At 42.5% G+C, this 14,140-nt stretch overlaps 1 protein-coding gene across 1 annotated transcript; it reads left to right on the forward strand.

The window, feature by feature from the left end:
• Positions 1-299: 299 nt before the first annotated feature.
• Positions 300-13,882, forward strand: map7d2b (MAP7 domain containing 2b). Its single transcript, XM_070927827.1, is given in 14 exon segments — positions 300-467; positions 469-562; positions 3,127-3,216; positions 6,796-6,885; positions 8,282-8,400; positions 8,661-8,734; positions 8,817-9,025; positions 9,124-9,262; positions 9,867-10,047; positions 10,510-10,614; positions 10,828-10,891; positions 11,831-11,975; positions 12,547-12,842; positions 13,604-13,882. Coding segments are annotated over 13 exon segments (1,770 nt in total). The 3' UTR covers positions 12,839-12,842; positions 13,604-13,882.
• The last annotated feature ends 258 nt before the right edge of the window (positions 13,883-14,140 follow it).

Consider the following 14,140-nt stretch of genomic DNA (forward strand, 5'->3'; position numbering starts at 1 on the left):
TTATTAGAGAGAGGGAGAGGGAGATCGAGGTAGAGAGAGAGAGAGGGAGGGAGGGAGGGTGGGGTAAACAATTGTGAGGTAGGAGAGAGAGAGAGAGAGAGAGAGAGAGAGGGAGAGAGAGAATCAGTGCTACCTAGAGGGAGCGGCAGACAGAGAGGGAGACAGCAGTGCTGCTGTATTATGTATCACTGAGTGACAGACGAGCCAGCGATCGAGCGCTGGTGACCGCCAGGAGACACAGAGCAGACGAGTGTGAAGAGGACGGAGGGGCGAGGCTGCTGCGGTTGCATGCGGTAACCATGGCGCAGCCGTCTCCGAGCGCATCGCCGGGCGCCCGTCGCCGTAGCGACGGCTCAGTGAGAGAGTGTCTTTTCTTCCCTGTTTCTGAACGCAACGAGCAGGAGAGGCTGGAGGCCCTGGTCCGCCGGAGAGCCGGAGGTGCCGAGAGACGAGGAGGAGGAGGAGGAGGAGGAGGAGGAGGGGGGGGGGGGGGAGGCCCGGGACCACCTGGATAACAGGCCTAAACGCTGGACATGGGGAGGACCGCCTGATGGAGTTGAGGGTGAGTATGATGGGAGGTGGGGGTTTTGTTGACAAGGTGATGGAGGAAGAAGGAGAGCGATCGTGATGATGTCAGTGGAGGGTTGGTTTGAGACGTAGAACAGGGGAGACCATACAGGCGGATACTGATGGGGGCTGGGTGGAGGGGAGGAGAGAGGAGAGGTGTTTCGGGGGAGGTCTGGAGGTCAGGGGGAAAAGGAAGAGGGGGATGGTGGGATGAAAGGGTGGGGACGACAAAGCAAAGACAGGGTGGCTGTGGAAACAGAGCGGGTGAAATGAGGATGAAGAGAGGAAGGTGAGGAGGAGAAGAAGTGATGGAGCTAAAGAAAGGAGAAGGGCAGCGGATGGAAAAGGGTGTGGAGGCTGCAATGCAGGAGCTGCTCAGCGCTTTGTCTCTAAATCTCATCGGGGTTCGGAGAGGCTGTGTGTGTGTTTACAGTCGTGCAGTGTAATCAGACGTGCTGCAGCTGTGGTTATAAGCTGGTGGTTTTAGCTTGTAAATATGCTACAGGTGTGTGTTTGCATGTGTGTGTGTGTGTCATTGCTCTGTTGTTTTATTTCTGGGAGGCAGGTCTAATTCCCAGAGAAGCAGGAGTTACACATCAACCTTGAACGCACCAAAGCCACACACATAAACACAGACAAAGTGCGACATGAGGCTGCTTTCTGTGCCGACATCCATCTCTCTTAATTTGTCTCTTTTCCTTCCGTGTCACATCATCCTCGGCTTCACTGAGATATTTCTGCCGTCAGGTCGGCCAGCGGGAGGCCAGAGCGCCACCAGCTAGCTTCCAGATCCTGTGGTGCATTCATAACGCCATCAATTATTAACAGTACCCATCAGCCCGGCCGTTCTGGCACTGACCTGGGACAGGGTCCACCCAGCAGCTCATCTGGCTCCGGCCTGGCTGACTGGCAGATAGGCTGCTCTGGGATCTGCCGGGCCCAGCAGAACGCTCACTGCAGCAGAAACAGCAGCATCTCATCTTACAGCTCCACTCGATTAAAGGACAGAGACTCACTAAAGACGCAAAGTGTGTGTCTGTGTGTGTCTGCGTGCTGCACATTTTTCTCTGCTTCCGAGGTAGTCCACTTTAAATTCTGGGCACTAATAATAGCTGCCTTTTCTCACTTTATTCTGACAAGATGTTAAATCCATCATGGCAGCAGTCGTAGTTTTTGTCTGAACCAGAGGTCCATCACAGCTGACTCATTCGTGCTCATGTGCTTTATGTTCTGGAAAATTGAAAGAAATATGGAGGCAATTGATTGGCCAATAATAAGCTGACCTTCCAGGCTATAAATCAACCAGCTATAAGCGGCTACTTCAGCATGATAATAATGCAAATACAACAGGAAACCGACGGTCAGACATTACAAACTCATACTGTGCAGCCAAACATTGTTCAAACCACAGTGCTTTATTTAAAATTCTAGTGGAGATCCTAACGTTTTTTTTAGTGTTATTGTCCGTCACCCTGCAACGGTTTTCTCTCTACCTAAATAAAGTGCTGCAGGGATGACGTATTTTTGTAGGCCAACCCTGAAGTTAGCATCGCCCTGGTTCCCTCAACAAAAAGTCAATGGGATTTTTCTATTGGATTTTGGATTATTGAAGAAAATAAACTCTGTGGCAAACAAAAGTTTAGGATATTTACACATGATACTTTACTTATACTTACAAGTTTATGATACTTACATGCTCCACTTTTATGATTTTTGAAGCGTAAATGAAATCGCCAAGAAGTAAAAAGCTAACGTTAGGCTATAAACGAACTACACCACGGTAGATATATCGACAGATAGATATAGAGTTTAAACACAACGATTAGTGAGCAGATGACTTTCCGTGTTCGGCATGAAGACGTTTAATGTCCGCGACAACCTCTGTAGTCTCATTTAGCCGCTTGTTAGCAACCGCCTTTTTTAAGACACGTAAAAGCTTCACAGTCCACGAGTGGGGGGGTATCTACTGACGTATTTTATGTCGTAGAACAAAATGTATAAAATCTCTTGAGCTTGTGTTAACCACAGACCTTATTTCAGGCATCTAACCAAAAAAAACACATTCAAAAAAACCCATTGACTTCCAGATGAGTGAACAGGAAGTGTAAAAATGCTGACTCATTTCTGGGTTTTAGGACTCATTCCTGCAGCACTCTATTGTCGGTCACCTAGCAACAGTTTTCTCTCATCCTAAATGACTACAAGCGTATCGTGTAGACTTCCTATGTTGCCATTACACTTGCAGCTTTGGTTTACTCACAGCTTTATTGCATGATGTGTCACTCTGTTCCGCCATGTCAGCTTGGACTTGTTTTGTCTGACTTGATGAGAATTCGACATAATAATGCGGCACTTCCTGCTGGGAACCTTGTAGTGTGTGTGTGGTGTATCTCAGATGTTTCTTCAATGTTTATGTCAGTGTGTGTGTGTGGATGGAGGTTGGTTGTTGTTACCTGTTTGTGTGTCGTGTTAGTGACCCAGGTGTACGAGTGTGTGTACATGTGGACGTGTGAGTGTGTAACGCTTTGCTTTCTCCGCTCTGCTTCACCTGCTGCCCAGGTAACCCTAAGACCCCGCCCTGCCATGCCATTGGCTCCACTCAGCCCAATGAGCTTCCTGCTGCTTCCAGTGCCAGCCAATCCCGTAACGGTACAGACCACATGACTCTGTGTGTGCCACGCTAATTCCGCCCCCCCCCCCCCCCCCACCACCAATCCTGCTGTCTCACCTGCAGCTGTTCCTCCGTCTGCATGTGCGTGGACGTCTTTGTACTGTCACATCGGCTGTTTTATCATCCTGGAGTGCATTTATGACGTGTGTGTACTGTGTCTGGTGATGAATTCAGTGCAGTGTTGATATTTAGTCTTTTCTTTGAGTAAATTCCAAAACATGCTTCACCGATGATGAACATACATGAACATCTTTGCATAGAGATGCAGCGAAAAGGTTTTTCCTCCAAAGTCTCAACTACAGGTCGTGTCTATCTGCAGAGATATCCGGCAGCATTTGGCTGACACCCAACATGGAACTAGAAAGAGACAATCAGATAGTGAAAGCACACAGATGATTTGATTACTTTAATAGAGTTATTTCTTAGCTAGAAACACAGGTTTCTGTTGCCAGGGTTTTTCTTTGTTACTGCACAGTTTGGTAAATGCGACATAGTGCACAGGTTAATGTTACCTGCAAGTATGTTGGCAGACACGCGAAAGTCTGGGCTGACTTGCAGATGAAGAAAAATGTCAGAAACAGACAGAAATACTGTGACGCAAATGAATCTAATATGATTTGTAAATAACCTCTCCTCTCTCTGCTCCTCAGTACTCTTGTATGAATATCCACTGCCTGATTTTTACATATTACAGCCAATTACTGTTTACATTTTACTAATGTTGGTAACTCTGCTGACTCTCATCATGATGGGATTTTCAAAGCCAACTCCACAGCCAGAATTACAAAGATAGATTTTAGACTCTTGACGTGTTTGTGATTTCTCTCCCTGCACGAGTCACATGTACAAAGATATATTGTTTTTTGAAAAGATGAAATAACGAGTGTTTACGAGTCGAGATGGAATGAAAAATGCCTTTTTTTATCCTTTTAGATCACATCCCGATCATATTGTGCACTTATTTAACAATATATACCAAAACAAATTTAAAAAACACTTTCTTTGTGTTCTTATATCAAAATCCAATCATGTTTTCTTCGTGTAAAACTAAATATGACTTGTGCTTACAGAAGCTTGAACCAACCAATAATATCACAACATCCAGCCATCAATCAATCTTCAACTTTTAGCAGCACCAAGCTAACGTTCATTAGTTAGCTAGCTAGCAACAACATGGCACGTCGGTTATGACACGCCCACTTTTCAACGGTCAAATGAAATTCCTCCCAACATCACGTCCCGCCTCGGAAATACGTCACGATACAGAAGCTCGATACTCTCGAAATGCAGTTTCATCCCGACTTTAAGGTGATGAAATCCCAAAGTAATAAGAGAGAGAGAAAATGAAAAATGCTTAAAGACAAACACGTGTGTGACCTCCAGCACCGACTGTATGTTGACTTACTGTACTTGTGTTTGTCTGTAACAGAGAGATAAACAGTGCTATTGTTCATCAACAGTTCACAGCACATACACTATTTCCACCTAATGAGTGTCTGGTTTGGAGCCCCCACTACACACACACACACACACACACACACACACACACACACACACCCATGCACACCCTTATCACAACAAAGGGCTGCTCCACTTCCTGTCTTCCTGGCCCAGGGCCGTGTTTAGTGATGCATACATATCATTCTCAGCAGGGAGCCCGGTCTATAAAACACCCCTCTCCACACACACACACACACACACACACACACACACACACCATACATCATACCAGACATTTACCCCGCAGCTCTCTCTCTGAAACTTATTAGACCCCACATACACACAGGCAAGTACGATCAGATCAAAACACACACACACACACACACACACACACACACACACCAGACATTTCCAATCATCCCATACTGCAGAAGCAGCCCCTGCAGAAATCCACTAAACCCTAGAAAATTAAGCCAGAGTGTAATTTCACAGAAACTTGCCACTTTTACTCTGTTTCTAACGCACTAACTTGATTATCAGTTGGTTGAGAACACAATAATGCTGTTTCATAATATTAAATTAATTATTCAGTTGGCTACAGAACTGATGCAGGACACCAGAAGCAGAGAAGACCATCAAAAGGGAAAAAGGAGCCAGTTAGTTAAGAAAAATCTCTGAACGTTAATATATTATCTCCTCTTAAAACTAATAAAATTGTGTCGATAAATCTGATTATAATACAAATTATGTTAACATGATAAGCTGTCATGTAAGCACCCTGTCTGGTTTATTTGATCATATTTATTTTGAGCATAACCTGATTTACAGAGCTTTTTATAACACTTTTTATATTTCTGGGACAAAAAAAAAACAGCTTTCAGGTCTACAGCTAACAGTTTGTGTTAAGAAGCTCCTTTAATTAAGTTTATTAAAATGAGAGCAATTAATGTCAATTAAATCCTTAGTTTTTCTTCCTCTTTTATTGACTGTATTTTTTCTTCATGTATTTATTAGTTAAGGGACGCTGTTGTGTTAATAAACATTAATAAATATGCCACAGTTAATGCAGCAGATTCTATCAAATAACAGAAATACAAACAACAGCACTGCAGCTGCTTGTTCCATTGATACCAAATCCAAATCACCTTTAAAGCCAATTTAAAGGCTTAGCAAAACAACTAAGTTTCTGTAAGTATTGCATTGCATCACGTATGATGCTAATCCATTTTCCTCGTTGTCTGTTCAACACACTAAAAGGCATAATAGAATTTAACAAAAGGTAAATAAAAATGAGCCAGCAGCAGGTTAGCTTAGCTTAGCACAAACACTGCAAACAGAGGGAATAGCTAGCCTGGCTCTGTCCTAAGGTGGCTAATGAACACGTTATATCTTGTTTTATATCTGTTTGTGCCGAGCTACATTAAAAGGCTGCTGGCTGTAGCATCGTTTTGAACGGACAGATGTGAGTGTGGAATTGATCTTCTCATCTAAATCTCTGCCAGAAACTAAACAAGGCTGTTTCCCAAAACTCTTTTTGTTGGAAAAGATAATGTGGATTGAACAGGACATTATGCTACATTATCGTTATCATTTTGTAGCACTAGAAACATGTTTCCTGTTCATAACAACTCACCCTTCCAGACGTAAACCTGAATATTATCAAACACATCACGGTTTTAAGAAGTTTTATTTTCCCTCTCATCTCTCTGGATGTTGTCACGATGCCTTCAGGTGCTGCACGAAATGTTTTCCTCTCAGTTTCATGGGACTGCAGCGGCCGCCTCTGTATCATCATTCCTCCATTTCATGATGAAGCAGGTTGCAGAAAGACTTGCTGTGTCTGTCTCTGTTCTTGCTGCTTCATTTCTGTCTTACATCACCAAGGTTAATTTATTCAGCAGCCTGCATGGCTTATCGATCAGCAGGATTGTTTTCTGTGTGAGCTGGCACTTTTGTGTTTGTCGTGCGATAGGTGTTTGTTGTGGGGCGTTTATTGAACGTATTCGTGACATTTACATCATCCCTCAATACAGCACGAGTCAGTACTTTGATTCGCTGTCATATATGTGTCTGTGTAAGTGATTTGTGTTTATGTATTTATCTTTTTTTTTTATCAGTAGTTGACTTCCTGTCTCCACCTGGGATGGATCAGCCAATCAACAAACAGCTCTCCAACTCTTCAGCTGCCCTCCATTCACCAGAGAGAGGTAAGAGAGAGAGCTGACATTCAGAAATGATTCTGTAGCACTCTCCAGGTGGAAAGTAACTAAATACATTTATTAAAGGACTGTATAATTGAGGTATTTTCACTTTACTTGAGTATTTCCAGGTATTTCCAGGCAACAATTACATAAAAAAAACATAACTTTATAACATAAAATGTCCTGATAAAGATTCAGTGGTGCCCAACCTTTTTGGCTTGTGATATATTACAAAAGAACCTCCCTTAAACCTCTCAGATGGTTTCATGTAAATAACTGTTTGACACAAAAGGAGCTTTTTTTTCAAACTTTCAAATATTCCACAAAGAAAGCAAAGATTTGAGCAAAGTAAGTAAAATAAGAAACAGAAATTTGTGTCGCAAAGATTTATCTTGTGAGCCACCTCAAGCTACAACAATAAAATGCTGCTTACATGTTGATGCTTCAGTATTAACAATCTTAAAGTGTCACAGGGGACATTTTTCTAAGTAATGAGTACCTTTACTTTTGATACTGTAAGTACATTTAGCTGATACTACTTCTGTGCTCTCACTTGAGTCGGATTTTAAATGAATGAGGTACCTGTAATGGAGTAATTTTGGAGGTTTGATTGCTGCCGTTTTTAGGAGATTATTAATTGTAAGTAAAAATATGACAAAATTATTTTTTTACCCACAATAATGAAGAGAAGGAGTGTGTTATTTCAACCCTGAGTAGTGCCTGCACAGGCTGCACAATGCTTCAACAGCCTGCAGTAAGAGGACAGGGCAGAATGTATGTACATGAAAGTAGCCTGAGAGGCCAAAACAAATTGAAGGAGACTCAAATAATTGTATTGTAACTTTTTTGTCAACTCCTCTCCTCTCTCATGTGGATTTTGGCAGCTGGGAAGTAAGAAGACGATGCTTAGAGATGATTTAGTAAGAAAATAAACCAGAAGTTATAAATGTGAGTGGGACATAAATAGGATTTTGAGAAAATGAGGGGTCTATTTTTGTCATTTTGAGAAATGTTTTTAAGCTTTAACACATTTTGCATTGAAAACAGGTTGAAATAATCCCCCTTTGAACATTGAACATTTTGCATGATACACTGATTTCGAGTGGCTATATTTCACTCTGCAGTACATGAAATTCATGGTTGCTCACCTGACTTTGCACCAAAAATATCCAATATATGTTTGTCCAGGTGCCAATAATACAAGTGCTAAAAACTTGTTTATGGATTAAGGTTACAGGAAGAGGAAGAGAGGATCTCTTTCATTTGTATAATATCATAATATTTTCTAAGTGTCTTCACTCATTGGGATCTTCTTGATTTTCTTTTGCCCGTGTCATCGTCATGGTGTGTGTGCATTTGTGTGTGTGTGTGTGTGTGTGTGTGTTGGCCTGTGACCTGTCAGTGTCTTTTGTGTCCCATCGAACAGCTTCCCCCAGCAACCACAGACCATACAGAAGTTCCTCCAACCGCAGGAGCGTTGCTGGATTCCCTGAAGAGGCGTCCAGAGCCAAAACACCCACGGTCAGGCCTCACACACACACACACACACACACACAGGCCTGTACACACACATACACACATACAGAACTTGACATTTGCAACCTCATTCAAGAAGATTTCACTTCCTGCCAGACTCTAATGTGGTTGACATACAGTATGTTATATATATGTTGTTTACAGTATTTAGACTTAAAAATGAATGTTGTCGTGATTTCATTGTTTTCAGTAAGATGTCATGTCAGCGATATGTTTCTGACTATGGATGGATTTATAAAATGCAGGGGGAGTCTCCAAACATACCGGCCCGCAGTTCTTCCTTCAGGGCCAACAGCAAGGGCCCCGCCACACCGAAACGGTACTCAACACACACACACACACACACACACCTCACCTGGACTATAATCCAGGTGATCTGATGTGGTTGTGTTGGTTTTCAGGGTGAGGTCGACCCGGAGTCGCGCCCAGTCGCCCTGTTCCCCCGGCCAGTACCCACCCTCCCCGCACCGGCAGAGGGCCACCACCCCCGGCACCGACGACAGGGGTCACTCTGAGGTCAAAGGTCACAGCACCCTGGAGAGGAAATCAACCAAATCTGAGACCTCGGAGAAAAAGATCCCTAAATCCACCAGCAAAGAGCTGACTGCAGGTACAGGCACAGCGTGAAACAGAGCTTTACAAAAACACTGCCGTATCATTGACAAACCTGTCTGCACCAACCGTCTTTGTCTCTCTGCACATGCCCAGAGTCTCCGGGCACGCCCACAGGAAGGAGTGTCGGTGGGACGACGGATGCCGAGGAGGCGTCCAGACTGCTGGCAGAGAGACGACGTCTGGCCCGAATACAGAAGGAGCAGGAGGAGAGACAACGGCAGGAGGAGGAGAGGTGTGTGCTGACACCATGGGTTTTACATTTAAACTGATCTGCCACTACTTGGATAATTGATTCCTCGTTTTAAGCCATTTAAAAAAGCTTTTCAATTGATTTGCTGCATTTCTTTGTCTTATTTGATAGTTAACAGAATGTCTTTGGATTTTGGACTCTTGTTATACAGATTTTTCACTACTTTCTGGCATTTTATACAACAAACGATTAATTGAGATAATAACTGGCAGATAATTCCAGTTGGTTTGAAGCTGAAGCTAGGACTGGGTGAAATGGAAGACAGCATGTTACAATAACCAGAGAATCTTATTTAGATGTGTTAGTGCATACTGTATATACTGATAATACAGTGATAATACAAAGACTGGAACTGGGTTTTTTTAGCTGCTTTTTCAAGTGTTTCACTAATCATTATGCAATAAATCTCAGTGTTAGTTTACACAAAAGAACTGTCTCGATTTACTATTTTAAAACATATTATGACCAGAAACATTATTGACAAACAGAATTAAAATGCCTTTTATTATTCCTGAAGTAGGCTAGCAAAACGCATCGTGCTGTTGTACGGTGGCCTGTACAGCTCAAACCTCATGTGTTCCTTCAGGCTGAGGGCTGAGGAGGAGCAGAGGAGGCAGCAGGAGGCGAAAGAGAGACAGGAGAGAGCTGCGCTGCAGGCAGAGGAGGAGAGAGTGAGGCGGGAGGAGGAGAGGAGGAACAGGGAGGACGAGGAGAGACGACAGAAGGAGCAGAGATGGAAGGACATGCAGGATCAGCTGGACAAAGAGGTCATGAATGTCTTTTTTTAGTCATGTAATGTTGCTTGTGATTATCAGTGTTGGTTTCTTTCTTTTCTTAATTTTATTTTTAACTTTTGGAATAAGTGTACACAAAAACACAACCAGGAAACTACAAACCCTGATGCACCCCCCTTTGTCTTCATCTAAATAAACTATTTAAACAATTACTTGTAGAGTAGACTATTTTCATAGTACTTTTACTTAAGTAAAGGATCTGAATACTTCTTCTATTACTGCCACTTATAAAAGATAAATGTCTTATTTTCAATATCAAGTTCAGTCTGAGGACAGATGCAGTGTTTTCTTGATTGAAGCCTTTGATTTAAGGTGGTATGTGCATCATTTTAACATCCATAAATTATTTCAGTAAACAAACTACAACCTTTTACAGCTAGAATGAAATATAGACGGAGAATATGACTAAATTGGATGTTCCTGGGTGTTTTTCAGAGGGAGGAGGCCTTCCTGCGAGCCCAGAAAGAGGCAGAGAGGAAGAGACAGGAAAGAGAGCTGCTGCACATCCAGGAGGAGCAGGAGAGACTGCAGAGGAAGAAGGTATCAGATATCAACACATATATCTGTTTCACGAATTATAGATTTCACAAAAAAACACAACGACTGACAAAGGACAAACATAAAACATTGATACATTTAAAAGATATGGTGCAAACTATTTTAGAAGCGAAGAGTATTTCACTTTGAGTGACTCCTTCATAAACGGCACCAGTAGTGGCTGTTTTTACGTTGCGTTTTTGTCCGTTTTCACAGAGAATTGAGGAGATTATGAAGCGAACAAGGAAGAGTGAAGTGGAGCCTCTGTCTGGTGCTGCAGGTGAATATTGAATACACCACCCTCCTTTAACACCTCCCTGCTGGACACGACCAAGCTCATAACCTCATCTCCCTGAGGACTTCATTTCCTGCACCGTGGCAATCTGATTCCTTTTATTTTTATTTCTTTTATTAACTTTTTTAATTTGTATGTGTTGGACTGTTTTGTCTTGTTTCTCCAGCATAATTAGTTTTCTACAAATTTGAATGAGATCAGTCTCAGCTGCAGTGTGACTCAGCAGTGTTAAACAGGCCGGGGAACAGTGCCCCCTGTTGGCTAAAAGGCAGTAAGACCAACACTAAGTACACTGCAGCATTTGATGAACTCTCTGAGCCAAACTGGCTTAAATTACTCTTGTTTTGTCAGCACAGGTGGCCCCGGAAGAAATATGACTTCAGTATTACACGCAGAGTTATAGATAGATTTTCTAGAGAGAAATGTCTCAACAATAAAGTGTTTTTATGGGATTTTACTGTATTATTGCCACAGAATTGAGAAGCAGCCACAGGTGAAACACCACATTAACTGCACAAAATGTGAGAAAAGAGTCATGAAAAAAATGTCATGACAGGCTTTATGTTTCCACACAATTATTTATAAAATTGTATGAATAATTTTAAATGTTTAAAATGTTGTGTTTAGTCCAATTTTAGTCCAATTTAATCTTTAATCTTTTGCTTTATCGGCAACTGTTTGATGTTTTAACTTGAAAAACGACTTTAACAGTTAATCAGTTATCATTTAGTTTAGTATCAAAGATACTAAAGGAACTGGAACAACAATGAGAAGGTTAGAGCTATTGAAATAAACAACAGTTGGTAGAGACTGGCTTGGATATCAGATGATAGTCCGGTTGGTTTTAGGCAGGCAGCTCTGTTATAATATTCACCAATGAATTTCCCAGAAAAATCACTTTTAAAAGATACTGTGTGTTCACAGCATCTGACGTGAGGGCAGAGGCTGCAGTCCCCCCTGAGGAGGACGCCCCGACTCCAGCTGAAGCCCCCGTCATCACTCTGGGACCCCTGGAGAATAAGAGCTTTGTGGACGAGCTGTCTGACGGAGTCCAGTCCATGGACGTCAGGTGAGACGTCCCTCTCTTTTAACTGTCGCTGGCTGTGTCCAGAACTTCATGCTCAAATGTATTTTTTCAAATCATCAGTTTTAGCATCGTCTCTGCATGTTTGTGTAATGAAAAGACACCACAAGAACAAAAAGAATCACAGCTGTTTTGCACTTTTTTTCATACTTCTTGTCCATGTTATACATTTCACTGAGTGTGTCTGCCAGGTTTTGTCTGCATTGAGGTGACTCCCCACGTACGAAGCAGCCTGTTGGCTTCTGTTTTCCAGTCTTGCATCTCATCGTTGCCCCGTGCTGCTCGTCCAAACAGTCAAAGTGTCGTACTGAGTGTCTCAGATGACGGAAGAAAGATGTCTCTGTTGCCAGGGAACACTGACATATTTAATGTTCATATAAAAAATACACAAGCATGGAGACTGCTTTCATCCAGATCTCATTCTGTAGCACATCTTTCCATAACGAAGCCTGAAAATGTTTGTAAAATCACCCAATATTGATTTAATACTGCAGCTGTATTTGGAAAAGTGTAAATCAATTAAATGTTCTGTCTCTGTCATCATTGTGTCTTTAAGTTCTCCATCTGTCTCCATCAGTCCAGTGTCCAGGGAGGAGCAGGCGAGCGCTCAGGAGTTTTCACCGGTCACAGAGGGGACAGACGGCTGCCCCCTGGAGCACCTGATGGACCTCGACGCCCACGGGCGAGGACAGCGTCAGGGTGCAGAAACACCCCCCTACCCCAAGCTGCAGGCCGGCAGCGGGGTCGGAGACCTCAACAAGAACCTGCTGATTCAAGCGTACAGCGCCGCCTCTGAATCCTCCCAGCTCATCCACAGCGTCGGCCCGAACAAACTGGACGTCCAGTAGCCAGGTAGAGACGCCTCTTGTACCATGGCAACAGTCGTCTGGAGGAGTTCTGTATTTTCTCTGTCAAATCTGAGACTTCAAATCTCTAACAGAAAGTCTATGTTACAAACTGGGGACATGTGATTTGAAAGACAGGCAGGGATGGTCTAATGAAAGATGCTATTGAGTTGCATTATGGGAACTGTAGTATCCAGTGTTTTTGAAGCTCGACCCATACCAGAGATTAAAGGTCTTCTTTTTAAAATCTGTCCCCCAAATTTATGAAAGTACTAAATACTAAATAGCCGGAGTACCCCTTTAGAGGAAATACGCTTACTCTCACTCTCAAAATATGAACCTACAGCCAGCAGCTGATGCTAAGCTAAGCTATTTCTTGGTTGGGCACAGGAACTACAGGTTGTCGTTTTCACACTTAGTTTTTGTAAGAACTAAACAAACGTGTTAATTAGTGATCTTTAGAGGCATAATTATTGAAACTGTTTTATCTCCACAGTGATGAATAAAAGTTGTATAGAACCTTAAAGCTTTGAATATTGTGCATGAAGTGAAAATACAAACAAGGAGCTGCAGAAGTCTGATAGCGTTTGATGGCCAACGACAACAGGAAGCTAATTGACTTTTTAAGGTCAATTAGCTTATGGAGCATTTGCACATCCACTCTGCTGTATAGGACATAAATACACTTATGTGATGGGTTTCAGTGAGTCATAAAAGTAATATAGATTTAAAATTGAAGCTCTTTCTCTCTCCTACGACCTTTTGCAGGAGCTGGCAGGTTCGGTAGAAACAGGAGCCAGGAGAAACAGACCAAGAGACCAAGAGATCACCTCTGTCTGCAACAGCACCAACAATCATCATTTCCACAAGGAGCAAATGCTGAACAACTAATTTCACATCTGTATTACCAAAAGTTGCAATCTCATAACAGTAAAGCTTCTGGACACATTTTGAGGCAGTGCAAATGGGCAACTTTGACTCTCACAAACACAACATAGTTCACGCAAATAATGTGAAGTATATTTATGACATGAATATGTGACAGAGAAGGAAGTGGGATCAGCGGTTTTGCATGTTTGTCATATGAAAAAGTTTGGGAAAGTAAAACGACTGTAAACTTAAGGTCATGGTTCAGTATCTTAAACTAAGGCTTGCTAAAAACTAAAACTTTGTTCATGTTATAAAACTTGCTGTATAGGCATGAGTTGCAGGTGGAACCAGTTCAAGATCAATGCACACATCAACCTGCCTTTTCATTTAAGTCATCTCACAAAATTCCCCGACACTGGACTTCGTCATTTCACG

This window comes from Enoplosus armatus, chromosome 21 (assembly GCF_043641665.1).
Source record: "Enoplosus armatus isolate fEnoArm2 chromosome 21, fEnoArm2.hap1, whole genome shotgun sequence".
Lineage (NCBI taxonomy): Eukaryota > Metazoa > Chordata > Actinopteri > Centrarchiformes > Enoplosidae > Enoplosus > Enoplosus armatus.